General features: G+C 35.6%; 1 protein-coding gene across 1 annotated transcript in view; it reads right to left on the minus strand.

The window, feature by feature from the left end:
• Nucleotides 1-14281, minus strand: part of RYR3 (ryanodine receptor 3) — a 194785-nt gene that overhangs the window by 46893 nt on the left and 133611 nt on the right. The window contains exons 58-67 of the mRNA XM_066188306.1: nt 13663-13778; nt 13308-13375; nt 12600-12721; nt 10287-10336; nt 9526-9586; nt 8258-8496; nt 7230-7311; nt 3318-3448; nt 1686-2006; nt 106-346 (exon numbers count right to left, since the gene is read on the minus strand). Coding sequence (XP_066044403.1) covers nt 106-346; nt 1686-2006; nt 3318-3448; nt 7230-7311; nt 8258-8496; nt 9526-9586; nt 10287-10336; nt 12600-12721; nt 13308-13375; nt 13663-13778 — 1431 coding nt within the window. The remainder of the gene's footprint in view (nt 1-105; nt 347-1685; nt 2007-3317; nt 3449-7229; nt 7312-8257; nt 8497-9525; nt 9587-10286; nt 10337-12599; nt 12722-13307; nt 13376-13662; nt 13779-14281) is intronic.

A 14281-nucleotide genomic window follows, 5' to 3' on the forward strand; every position in this document is an offset into this window, starting at 1 on the left:
CATTCTCACCCTAACATTAAATGAACTGTGTTCCTCCTGATTGTCTGATCATAGATCAGACATTAAGTACATTAAGTAACAACGAGTTTAATTAAGTTTTTTTACCTGTTGTTGTCTACATAACGTATCAACATTGGATAGAAGGCATAAAGGTCTCTACAAAGCACAGCAAACTCATCAAGAATGAGTAGCTCAGCTTCTTGGGTGTCATTTTTATTGTCTGCTTTCAGTTGCTCCTCTTCCATCACAATCTTCATAGCTTTTTTCTTCAATTTATCCAGTGTTGGAATAAAGTGAGATCTGAGAAGATCAGGCCTGGCTTTGCTGATGATGGGTTGAGCATAAACTATACATGAAAATATAGATAATTCTGTGATTAATGTATAACTGGTGTTTTTCATTGTATTAACATGAATGCTGAAGTTCTAGAAACAGTAAAGGTTATGGGGCTTCATAAATTTCTACACCATAAAATTATTGATAGACCTATGAATATAGCTTTATAAAAACTGTGTACTGCGAGATTAAAAGACTGTGGATTTGGATTATAAGTATTTCAGTCTTATATAAATTAAACTATAATGGGTTTGGCAAGCCCCATGTCTCTAACCAAGAACTTAAGCAAAATAAGGATTGAGACACAAAGTCCTCCCAAAAATACTTTTTGTTTTGTTTGGGTTTTTTTTGTGTCTGAGATGGTATTTTTGTATCCAATGTCAGAAAACCACCAGAACATAGTGTTCTGGAAGAATTCCGTTACCTATTTTGCCTTGGGCAAGTTAAAATGCAGAGAATGAAGGAGTAATTCAAGATCATAGATCAATTTTGTACAAGCAGTAGCAATAAAATGCAAGCTACCAAAGTCAAAAATCCTTGCAAGAACAACATGAGTATATTACCACCTTATGCAGATGAACAATCAGCACAAAACTGCAGGAAACACTCTCTACAATTAAGCAGCAAAGTCTTACTAAATTTTAATGCAATCTCTGTTATTATTAAAGACCTTCCAGCATTTAAAATAATACCAAAAACACAGTCCTAATGGGTTCTGGTTTTTCAATTTTAGCAGGAAATTATTACCTTTACATAGATTTTCTTGAACCATGTTATTGCATATTATGTTCTTACACTGTATAACATGAATGATAAAATTTGGATATGGTAAACTTCTTTAGCAGGATAGATACTATATCTTATGTGATATTTTGAAAAAAAAATTAAGCTTATTTAATAGCTCATACATTTATTCAGGCAAACCCACTAATTTTGAATTTGGTTACTCCTGAGATTATTTCACCATTTAAACTCTCTTTCCATTTTGGACAGAATTCACAGCACTTTTACCCTCTACTCTAAAACTCAGATGTCTTGAAAATCAATGGAATTCACAACTCCAAATTAAACACTAAGGCCCTTATACAATGCATAGAGAAGGAGATTTTCAAAATCTCTCATGGTGAACAGAGAGCTCTCTACTTACAGTGATGCTACAATGCGTGCATATAACTAATAATAAAATATAAACATATTTCTCTTATTGTTACTTATCTTTTATTTATCTTTCTTTCATGATGGTTCTAGCTATTATTTTTTGCTGTTTTATCACTGGGCAATAAGGCAAAGTGTAGCAAAGTAATTAAATATTATTAGTACAATTACTGTTCAAAAAATATTTACAGTACCTGCAATTCTCTTCATCCAGGATGCTTCATCTATTCCCAGATTGTTGTTTATGATTTTTAGAATGTTTCCAAGAATGATGCTCAGATGCTCAGATGTTATCATTGTACAGCAAGGCCCAGCACTTGGAGGAACACTCTCAGACCCTCTTTCCCACCAGTAGGATAAATAGTTGCATAGCATGGGTAAGATCACCTCAATTACATGAGGCATTTCAGTATATCTTGCTCCAGACTCTGCTAAATCATTTATTTCTTTTATTAGTCTTTCCAGCTGAGGGATCTCTGGACACATTTCTTCCACTGTATCAGGCATACCTAAAACTGCAAGTAAGGGTAAAAAACCAAAAGATTAATTAGCAAAATGAAAGAGTACATCTACACCTAACCCTAAATACAAATGACTCAGATTTTTTTTCCTTCACCATCTTGGACAGGCAGAAGTATAGTAACACTTTGGGGTATGCATGGGTATCTCCTTTCATAAATTGTGTCTTACAGATGATGTGTATATAGTAATAATGTAAACAATAGCTGCCATAAAGTTAGGGCTTTACCCTAAGGTGTCCTGCAATTATCTGCTGAGCTATGTGAAAGTGCAGAACAGAAAGATTATATTAATATTGATTACACTCTGGACATTGTATTCAGAATCATTCACAATTTTTTGTGCGGATTTTTGTATTGCTAGGCACCACCGAGGACAACCTGGCTCCATCCTCTTGACATCTTCCCTTTAGATATTTTGTATACATTGATGGGCTCTCCTCTCTTTGTGAGACTAAACAGGCCCAGCTCCCTCAACCTTTCCTTGTAAGAGAGATGCTCCAGTCCCATCATCATCATCTTTGTTGCCCTTCACTGGATCCACTCCAGTAGCTCCCTGTCTCTCTTCTCCTGAGGAGCCCAGAACTGGACAGGACACTCCAGGTCAGGCCTCACCAGGGCTGAGTAGAGGGGCAGGATCCCCTCCCTCAACCTGCTGGCAATGCCCTTCTTAATGCAGGTCACAGTGGCCTTCCACAAGGACACACTGCTGGCTCAGGGACAGTTTGTTGTCCACCAGCACCGCCAGGTCCATGGGGTTATTCCTGCCCAGGTGCAGGAGCCTGCACTTGCCTTTGTTGAATTTAAGGCTGTTCTTCTCTGCCTATTTCTCCAACATGTCAAGGTCCCTTTTTCATCAAGGTTTTATGGACTTAATCATATTCTGCTGGGAGTTCCCTACACCAAACTGCTTTGGATCGCTTTTGGTTAGACAACAAACCATGGAAATTATTTTCCTCTTCACCTAAATCAGATAGTATACCTCTTGCATTTTGCTACATGAACACAATTGTATTTTGCCAAAAAATTTTGTAATGCAGATATGTAGATCTTCAACTAACCTTTAAATATTACAGTGCATTTTTAGAAAAGTTTTCAAACATATAAAAAAATATTAAGAGAAAAAGAACATTGTTGGCAGAGTCTCAACAAAGTAGAGCAAGGCTAAAATGGCAAGCAAAGAAATATCAGTAGCAGGAGCTCTCTGCTGAGGCATGCATTCAGGCCTTTTTCATCACACAACTTCTATTATTTAGTTGGAGTGAACAGCTTTTTTTTTATTTTATTTTGGTGAAGAACAGTACTTACTTGCTCTTTCTCTGGCACTTTTTGTGTTGAAAACAGACAGTGGATTGTAATGGTTGAGGGAAGGTTCAAGGAATGCTACTGGAATGGCTGCCGCAAGAGATGCTAAACACTCACCGAGTGCGGGACGCTGCCTGTATGTGAGAGACACTAAAAGTCATCTGAGAGGAAAAGTGTTTCACCAGGCTTTCAGTGTCTAGCATACATGATAAAAGGAAGTATTAGTATTTATAGTTGATTTTTAAAATCTTTTTTAAACATTAGGAACTATCTGACAATTTAAAAAAAATTAATTTCTCACATGAAAAGAGCTACCAGAGATCACAGTACTGCAAGATAAACTGTTTAAAAAACCCCACCTCCACCAATGTTCTGGTTCTGATCAGGACAGGGATAATTTTTGGCATACACAGGACATACACAGGTTATTCTATGCCACCTCATGTCCTTGCCAGGGACAGGGTTCCTTAGGGGTCAGACATTCTCAGGGGTCCTGTGTGATGGTGAGTAATTGCATGTTTGCCTCTTTCTTGTATGCTATTGTTAGTATTGTTGCTCTTACTGTTCATTGCCTTATTTTGTTGCTGTTTCCATTAAATTGCTCTTATCTCAACCCATGATATTTACCTTTAGTGCCTCCAACTCTCTCCATCCGCCACAGGGACAGGGGAGGAAGGACTGAGCAAGTGGCACATGGTTTCAAGTGTTTCCCTGAGAAATACTGAGGAAATGCCATTTTGAAACCAACACTCTTATCTGGCAATCAAAATAGGGCAGGAAAGGATGAGAACAACAGATCTGACTAAAGTGGGCAAGAAGCAAATGTGATCAAAGCATTTGTTGTATTAGGTCCAGAGCCACTGATCACAACGTTGCTCAGTCGATTCGTGTGCTTGTGGTACCTAACCCTGCATATATTCCCATATATGCAATATGAGCTCCTCATGATGATATTTTTCAGAGCAGGGAGAGGGATCAGGATTGCTTTGTTGCTGCACTATGTAATATCAGCTTACGACATGATAACAACAAGGACAATGAAGGTCATTTGGGATTGTATTCAGTGTTGCTCTTCTGCCCTTACCTTGGGCACTGCCTCAGGAAGTCCATTAATAATTGTACCCAGCCTGTGGGAAGAAGAGGGTGGAAAATTTTCTCCAGCTTTTCACCCCCTTGTCTTACTTCAGGCCTGTTACAACTGATTTTGAGGATTTTGAAATTCCCTTAGATATTAAGGAAAGCATGCTCTTATTGCTTGGTCTACCGTGTCCCCTTGCTTTGGTCCACACCATGAAATTACAAAAGAGATTTTTAGGAGATTATTTCAGAGATCTGCCCCATCAGAGACCTTTGACTATCCAGTCAAGCAGTATGGAAGGTGGAAGAAAATGGCAACTTTTGAAGGATGATTCTGCTCCGATGGTTTTTGAAGTTCACCCCAGAGCAACTACAGTGCTTGAGAAAGTGGCAGAATATTTGAAGGAAAACTACTGTGGCAGTTTCAGGGAGGTGCAAAGTTATGCAACATGCTGGGCTCTAGCTACTATTTTTGGACACTGCTTGATACTAGACAGCACCCTCAGGGGGAGGAGGAGGAAAAAATGCATTGTGGCCACTCAAACTGCAGCTGAACCAGAGGAACAACCTGTGCCAGTAGAAGTAACCCCTACATAGCAGAAAAAATACAAGACAGACAAAATCAGTTTGCTTAGGAAGAGGAAGTAGGGCCATCACAAGGAGGAACACTCAGGGTGGAAGATAATCACCTGATCCATAGCCCTGGGTGACCTGCAAGATATGTGAATAGATTTCATCCACCAGTCAGGTGACCCTGACTGCTCCCATGCTGGGATATCATGGCCCACAATATGAAATTGGATGGTAATGAAGCCAAGCATCTGGATCCCTGTTCTGTGATGTGGGCATTACAAAAGGGACTGGGAAAAGGGCAGAAACTCTCAGCCTCTGAAGGCAGCTCCTGACAAGTGTGAGGGAAAGGTATCTTTTCAAGCATCCTCTATTGATGTGTCAGGACAAGTGAAAGACCATGAAGAAAGATATCCAGTCAGTAAAGCATTAGGGCTCAAAGTAATCAAGAGCTACAGCATTTTGCATCCAGTTCTCAAGATTTATGAACCATGGAGACTTTTAGAGAAGAAATGTTCACAGAAAAATCAGAAACATCTCCAACATCCTAAAGAAGCTAAACAGTCTTTGTACAAAGGATAAAACATTTGACAGTGGAAGTTTGTCTTAACAGGGCAGCAGCAGCAATTGAATCAAGAATTAGTTCTGAGCCCCTGCAGCCAGCAGAACTATTTCAGCCATAAGAAGAGATATTTATCTATGAAAAGTGAACTATGACTCATTCTGCAATGAAAGGTAAAACTTCTTAATGTCCCTGCCAAAATTCCCTAGGAGAAAAACCTGCAATTTGATCCTGAAACTGAACATGGCTTAATTTGAATAAGTGTTCAAGTCAGCTCAATCACTCACTTCTAAGTTTTACTGAAACACTGGGCATTGTGTTTGAAATCCTACTTCCCACCTAGACACTGATGTCTGCCTACAACTGTAATTTCAGAGCCTGAGACTAGTGAAAAACAAACTAAATGAAATCCACAGTTGAGAACCTCTCACACAGCCTTAGGAGAATAATTAGTTTCCTTGGATATGTCTAATCTGGTGACTTTTCCATTCTAAGAAGACAATTGCTGCAGGCAAAGGTGATGCTGCTAGCATCAAGATATTTAAGGAAACTGTCCAGTGCTTACAGATTTTGCCAATCAAGTAGAGACCTGTGCTGTGAGTTTTTCTTATTGGAAGGCAGCTCAAACACAAACATGTTTCATTTCCTGTGAGGAGACCCTGACTGCTAGTCATATAAGGGGTAAGGCATTTCCTGTTTTTCCCATCAGATCTATGTAAAGGAGTATTTAAGATTTTGAAGCCCAGAAAGAAAAGAAAAAGAGTGTAGCTTTGTGATTAGAGATAGATGCATAAATGCCTGAATGAGGACATACAGCCTGTGTGCACACGTGCATGCACGCAGAGTGGGAGGAAAGATCTGTCCACCCACCTCTTGCATTTTCTATGAAAGAATTCTGAACAAACTCTGGAAGGAAGGACTTGGAGACCAGCATTCCTCACACTAGGCAAAGCCTCTCTTAACCAGACTACAGACTTGTATTTCTTCCAGTTTAGTCTCTCTCCCCCTACGGATGTTAAACATTTCATCATAAGAAAGGCAGTGAAAATTGCCTAACCTAAAACTCTCACAAGTATGAAGATGGGTTATCCTTATCCTGGTTCCTGTCTTGTGACAGACAAGCAATTAGGAATCTCTTTTCTGAGCTAACAGATACAGATTTGATCCCCTTTTATTGGAAGAAAGGGCTTGAAACAGCATAGCAACTAGATGCTTAAAGAAATTATTGACTTTAGCCTTTTAAAAATGGAAGTAACTAATGGTTTCCTTTGTAGACATAATGGTTGTCAGAATACTCTGCATATCCTCAGGATTTTATGCTCAGGACAACTCTTTTGAGAGCCCTGTGTAGACTTAGGTGTGAAACAGATGCTTCCTTCTTAGTACTCAGCCTACTTTCACAGCAATATGTGGCAGAAAAACTTTGAGAACCCAATGGCAACCCAAAGAAAAATTTAGCTTTTCCTATGGGAAAAATAGACTGTGTGCAGATACACTGCCATGTGCAGGATAAGTTATTTACTTCTATTGAGGGTGTTTTCCCTGTGGAATTGAATGCTAAAGTACAGGCAACTATTTTCAAGGGAAAGTATATTTAAACTTCCCTCACTCTTTCAGATTCATCTTTCATCCAAACTGCTTTATTACCTAAGCAACAGACTCATAAAGAAGAGAAAATTTTGCATGCTGAGTTTTACACTTAATACCTTTCAACATAGATGTTCTTTCCAGTCCCAAGAGAATAGAGGCTACAAAGAATTCTGTAACATGAAACTTGAACATCACCCACTAGAGGAAAATAAAAATACATTATCAGTATTTATTCAGCTAAGGTTTACTTTTCAAATGTCAAACATCTGTTTTATGCAATCTCTTAAACAGTATCTAAAACTTTTAGCTCATCTATCACTGAATATTCTGACTTTCCATACACCACAGGGTATTTACCTTCAATGTCTCTAATTCCTGGTCTATCATCTACATTCACTCCAAAGCCTACGAGATCATCAGACATTCCAAGAGGACAGCAGATACTTGCTAATAAGATATTCCAGGTTATCACACTCACAGAGTACAATTTTAAGCTAACTACATCACTCTGTGTGTCTAAACTTTAGGTACATGATATAAAGGTGCACCATATTTTTAAAGAAATTATATTAATGGTTATCCATCTTTTAATTATGACCTAAATATATACAAAATATAAATATATACAACATTTTGGATCATAATTACAGACATGAGAAACATTAGAACGCAATACAGCCAATACATTGCTGAATCTCAAGGAGTCGTTTCAGTATTTTTAAATTAACCGATGCTAAAAACAGTGAAATTTTAAATTCAAAAACCTGCAAGTGGTTTTCCCAGGTATGGAAAAATCCACAGGGGAACTTATAGTGAGTTGTCTCCTTTAATTTAATGAAGTACAAATTTTGTGTAGAAAACTAGTCTCATCCACACATTTGTTAAGAGAACACTTAGAGGGATGTTTTAATTTCCCTCTGAATGTTTGGAGAAATACTGTAGATAATTAAATTTAAGATTATTCAGTACTATTTTTGCACACATACTAGAAATTAGGTACTATGTTGCTAATTTCAGAATTAATTCTGGGAATGAACATGTTACTGAAAACAGAATTTCATCCTCTGAATCCATGCAGTTATTACTAAAAAGCATTTGCAGCATTATTACACAATAAAATTCAAAATTAAAATAAATTACTTACAAAGTAAATCTATTCCAAAATGATATTGTGAGATATGTTCAAAAATTGATGTTAAGATTGGTAACAATGCTACTGTAGTATAATTGATATTCTGTGAAACACCTTTGATTTGTGTTCGTGAATGAGTAAATTTTCCTAGTTTAAGATTTTCTGAAGTTTTTTCCAAGTCTTCAGCTGCATTTTCAAAAAAGGCACGCAATCCCGCTTTAACAAGCTCAGATCCTGATTTCATAACAGTCCTGAAAAAAAAGGGGGGGGGGGGGAACATCAACTTTGCCTTGATATTTAGTAGCTGTATAGAGAAACATGCACATGTTAGTTACATTCTGTCAGTCTTTGAAGATACCCACATGTATCAGGAAAACTCACATTATGAACAGAAAAGGGCATTTACATCTGAATAGCAGTGTAAGCAACAATTTTCTTTGAGTATTGATTGAAAAATAATAACAACAAATACCTTGATTACATAGTCTTGCCTTTCCGGGTTTTTGTGATTTGCTTTTGAATAAGACAATGCCTTTTCAGTAAATGTTGTAAGTCACAAAAAATCTCCTCTATAAAATATGCTCAAAACCTCCCAAATCTCAATCCCTATAGCTTTACAGGAGCCACAGTAACTAGGTGTGTAAATCAGGGTACTTCAAAGCACCCTAATTCCAGAAAATGCAGCTGCAATACCAGAATCACAGTCCTGTTCCTTGATTGTTTGCATGCTTCTCTGACACCTTAATGAAGGTTCCAATGTTGCTCACAATAAATTCATTATCAGGCTGGTGTGTAACTTAACCAGGCCGGAAAATTGCTCAAATTAGAAAACTATTTTGGCCTCTGTTTTAATCTACATAATCACTTCAATGATAAGCAGTAAAAGTTTGCAAATATAGCTATGCCCATACTTGAAAATACTCTGCATACTTCTAATGACAAATTTTCCACCATGCACTAGGCTTCCTTAATATCTGCAGGTATCACTACTTTCAGTTCCAATGATCATGTCATTTATATCTCCCCATAAAGTCTTCAAATGAACTTGGAAAGGTTGATAAGTGTTTTCAGTGTTTGAATGACAGACATTGAGCAGAAAAACACAGGTGAAACACTTCAGACAAAATTTGCTACTATGGAGGGCAATATCTGAATTGTTGATGCTGTTAAGATCATCGATTACAAATAAAAAATAAAAAATACGGAAGCAATCCAATTGCTTCTGAAAAGCACTGTGAAACCTTTGTAGTTTGCAGATGGCACAGAAGTTGCAAACTTACCGAGTGTCAAGAGACTGAGCTAAAATGTGCAGGCAGTTCACCATTGTAGCAGAATCACTACCTGGTTAGAAAGAGATACTATGAGAGCACAATAGCACAGGAAACATAGCATCATCTAATGATCCAAAACATCCTTACTGGATATGCACAGTTTAAACAAGATGTTACCTAAATCCTCCACCTTAGGTCACTGGAGAGGGAGTTAAATCTCGTTCTAGAACTAAGTTTAATTTTTTAAGTTTTTATTTCCATGTAAGAACAAAATGGAATAATTAATGTCTACTTGGGCACATTTTCACCACCTAACATTGCAACATTCTGAACTCTGTCTTGTAGTATTTATATCTCTCTTTTTAATTTATTTTTTTTAACCAGTATCTTTCTAGGAGGTGTATTATTTTTCCTTACATCCCCTTTTACCTATTGAGAATTCAGTCTATTGGATTCAACAGTTGGATGACAGAAATCAAAATAATTAGTGTAAGATTACTTTTGAAAAGCTAAAAGTAACTGCAAAGAACTGATATTTTTTTCATGGAGTCTGGAGATGTGACAATGTGCTATTTCTTCCTGCTTCAACATTTCATGTATCTTATAAAGTGTTAGCTTCAGAGCCATGTTCAATGCCCTTACTAATTTCACTAGAAGCTTATGGAGCATTTAATAGAATTTTGCCTATAGTTGTGAAAACCTTTGGGTAAGATAGAAACAATGGTTATGTATTCTTTAAATTTTTATCAAGCTCTTTCTTAACAACTTACCAAAAAGTGAGATCCTATGTCTAACAAGAGCAGCTAGTTTGCAGAACAGGCTAAAGTTGAGAAGAACAGAGAGAGCAAAACAAGATAAGACAAAGATGAAAGATTTATTTAGAATATGAGGCAAAGAATAGCAGGAATATGAAAAAGACAACACAAGTTTCTGGAAAGCGTACTTTGAGTCATACATGATAACAGTTAACTGCATTAAGTAGATTAACATTTTGAGGCTCCTGAGATCTCTCATTTTCTATACTTCACCACTTCAGTAGTGTCTGGAAGTCTAAAAACTTCTTTTGACAGTGGTTTTCAACAATTGCATACTAAATGACTGAGTCATTCTTTATGGCTATTATTTCCGAATAAGAAAACTTTTTTGTAAGAACAAGAAAAAATGAGAAACATTTTAGTGTTTAACTTGGCATTCTGCAGGATATGAATGTTAAAAATCTTCATACTTAAGATAATATCAAAATAATATTAAAATAATTATTAAAATAATTTGGACAAAGGACGTCCTTTGTAAATAAATAAATAAATCTGTGTTTACCCCATCATGATGATAATATGAATCCTAAATATATACACACTGAAAGAGTTTCCAGCAAGTACATCAGATGCTTGCATATCTAACCTACCTGTCAAAACAGTAGGATAATTAAGAGAATATAGCACTGACTCCCTAAAGACTAAAGGGGCTGCTTTAGCAAAGACAGCTAGACAGACTTGCATATCCTTTGGGCCATACTTTACAAATGGAATTAGGACATATGAAAATGAAACATATACATTAGGACTTGGTATGGTCTCATACTAACCACAGATTTTTAATATCTTCACAATGGTAAGGAGATACTATACTTCCTATAAGATGAAAATGGCAGATAGTCACTTCTCTCAGTGAAGGATGCACAAAGAATTATAAGATTTTTCTGCAGTTATACTAGCAGTTACATGTGCTAGACATATAACTTCTTCATGTGGCTTCTAAAGCCACTTTTATAGCTCTAGAACACATTCTTCTATCTTCATTAAGACCTGTCTGACTTTATGAAGTAACAGGAGTATTCAGAGAGGAAGCCTGAAATTGAAATGAAATTAAGTGACACTTCCAATCCTCCTGAGCCTGAGCTGCCTTTCCCAGCTCCTGGAGGACTATCTTGCAGGTTTGCAAATATCTGTAAATATCTGAGTAAAGCAGAATCTTGGGGACTTACCACTCTTACACACAACTGCTCTAAAAGGACTGCCACACACAAAGAAGATGGAAACAAAGGGTAATAATAATTTAGAGAAAAGAAAAATGTATTGGGAGGTAAACTGAAGAATGGAATCTAAGAAGCTGAGCCCCATGCTTGATCTTATGTAATAACAGGTAAGTAACCTTTACGTTCAAATTTTAAATCTACTTTCCGCTGGAAAAAGCAGTTAACTCCGGTCAATGTAGTAAAGGAAATAAAAGAAATCTGAGAAACTGACAGCTAAACTAAGAAAGCATGAGAGTAAAACAGTTTCAAATACTACGATACAAAATTTCCAACAGAAAGTAACCAGCAGCACAACTCAAGGAGGAGAAAAACACTGTCAAATTATTAAATTACAGTGATAGTTAAAACATAATTAAATATTTTTTTTTAATTTTCATTGCAGAAAAGAGAAGTTTGTACTATCATATAGGCAGCACGTTCTAAATTAAAAGGCAATTGCTTTTAGCAAAATTTTCTAGAATAACTTTGGGTCAAATGGCTGATTCCATTCAAACAGTACAGACATGCAAAAATTATTAATTCCAGTAATACTTTTGCAGGGCCAAAAGTAATTTTTATAGAATACATATTTCCCTCCTAAAAAGCTGCCTCATGGTATTTTTAACACTTTTTTTGGTAGCTAAAAATTTAAATAAATGTGACACCATTTAAATGAACCAAAAGTGGGATGAGCTTCAACCAGAAACTGCCACCAACAATGAAACAGAACCTCATCAGAAACTAAGTAATTCCACTGCTCACAGAATAGTTTATTAGTATTTTGATGCTATCATCTACAATTCCATATTATAAAATAAATATTTATGATATATACCGAACTCTTTAATTGTGTGTATATTATTATATGTATGTGTGAATATATATAAAATAAAGAACGACAAGATGAGGAATTTTATTCACTCACAGCCATTCTCATACAGAATAAAACATTCACTTTCCAGGTGAGGACATTAGGCTTTTGAACTATCTGTCTTTCTCTATAATCTAAGAAGATACCTTCAGTTATCTGAAGACAATCCTACTGTGAATATCTTATTTTTTTCCTTACCTTGCTACCATTTCCTTTTCCTTATTTGATGCATATCCACTGCTACTGAGGGTTTTTGACGGAGAAGACAGGAAGTAGAGGCAGTGATTTGTAAAGTACTGATCAACTAATGGCAAAAGAACCTAAGAAATATAGACAAAAATGTATTTTTTACAGAGCACAAGTGTAGCAGCAATGCTCTGATTGGTCAAATTTCATAAAAAGAATTTTAGTTCTGTAACAACTGTATTTTTCATTTCAGACACAAACTCATGTAAATGAAAACCTGGAGTCTTACAATTTTATTCAAAATTACATAAAATAATAAACAGAATTCCACAGAGATGTCTGGCTTGGATCTAATACTGCATAGGAGTATTTCTTTCTGCTAATTAGATGATATGCACTTCAGTGATTTCTTGTAGTAAGAAAATCAGATTATATATTTATTCAGTGATAGTATTTAATATCATGTAATGAGTAATCTGCCTTTTAATTTTTATGTTCCTTCTCATACAAAAATCACATATATTGAATTTTTTTGAAATATTTGAATCCAGCAAATATACTGAGATATTTTGGAAGACATTTCAAGATATTTGATAACAGTTTAGTTATCACTTAAAAATGGAAAAGATATATATTTTTATTATGTGAAAAGCAGTCTAACATTACAAATGTACATATTCTGTAGAGTGGAACATATATGAACATGAAATAATCACTCACTTTAGCAAAGAATTTTATTTCTTGGTCATGTGGAGATTTTTCAGTTTTTCCACTGGTTACAATGGCTTCTATAAGGATACAATCAAGGCAGACACAAATAAGAAGCTGTCTAATAATAAGTAACACAATAGATCTTTCGGATAGACATGAAAAATAAGTTTTACTCAAATAAAAATAAAAGAGCAGAAGCAGTTTAGCTAGTTACAAATGTTCAAGAATTAAATTTGAAAATTAAGACATTATTTAAGTTTATTAAATGCAATAAAAATATCTATCACTAAAAATGTAAACCTATCAATTAAATATTTAAATTTCAACAATTCTAATGATTTTAAAAATAAAATCTGCAACTTACCCAAATGTGCAATAAACTCTTGAGCAGAATCAACATATTTTAAAATTTTCTTCAGAAACTTAAAGGCAAACCTCTTTTCCATGGATGAAGCATCCAACTCCATGTCATTCAGGCCCCTGTTTTGAAAAGGATTAAGAGAAGTAGCATTGATGATGGCACTAGTAAAAATGATGGCAGTACTATGAAGCATTTCATGCTTTATGTGTTTTATTATGGTAAATTTTCATAAGAAGGAGAAAATGACCACGGTAACTCTTAATTACCAACTATCTAGAAAGATACAGAGAAAAATGAACTGACTTTAAAAAGAGGTACCATAGCTTATGATTAAAATAACTGTATCCAAAATACAGTTATTTTAGGATAAGAACTTTAGAGTGCTACCTTATTGCACAGACAAAGCCATCACACATCTGAATCTAAAAAAACTAATGCATTGGTCACTCAATTTCTACTGCTGGCACATTTACGTACCAAGTGTTTGGGAAGTCAGCAGTTGCATCTTTACAAAATCAGCCCCAGTACTACCCTTCCTTCAATTAATCACTGTTAAAATTCATTTTGTCCTTTTATTTTATGAAGGAACAAAGCCAAAATTACTTCATCTACTAAATTAAAA

Source organism: Chamaea fasciata, unplaced genomic scaffold (genome assembly GCF_029207755.1).
Source record: "Chamaea fasciata isolate MVZ Bird 193981 ecotype frontalis unplaced genomic scaffold, bChaFas1.0.hap1 SCAF_7, whole genome shotgun sequence".
Classification (NCBI taxonomy): domain Eukaryota; kingdom Metazoa; phylum Chordata; class Aves; order Passeriformes; family Sylviidae; genus Chamaea; species Chamaea fasciata.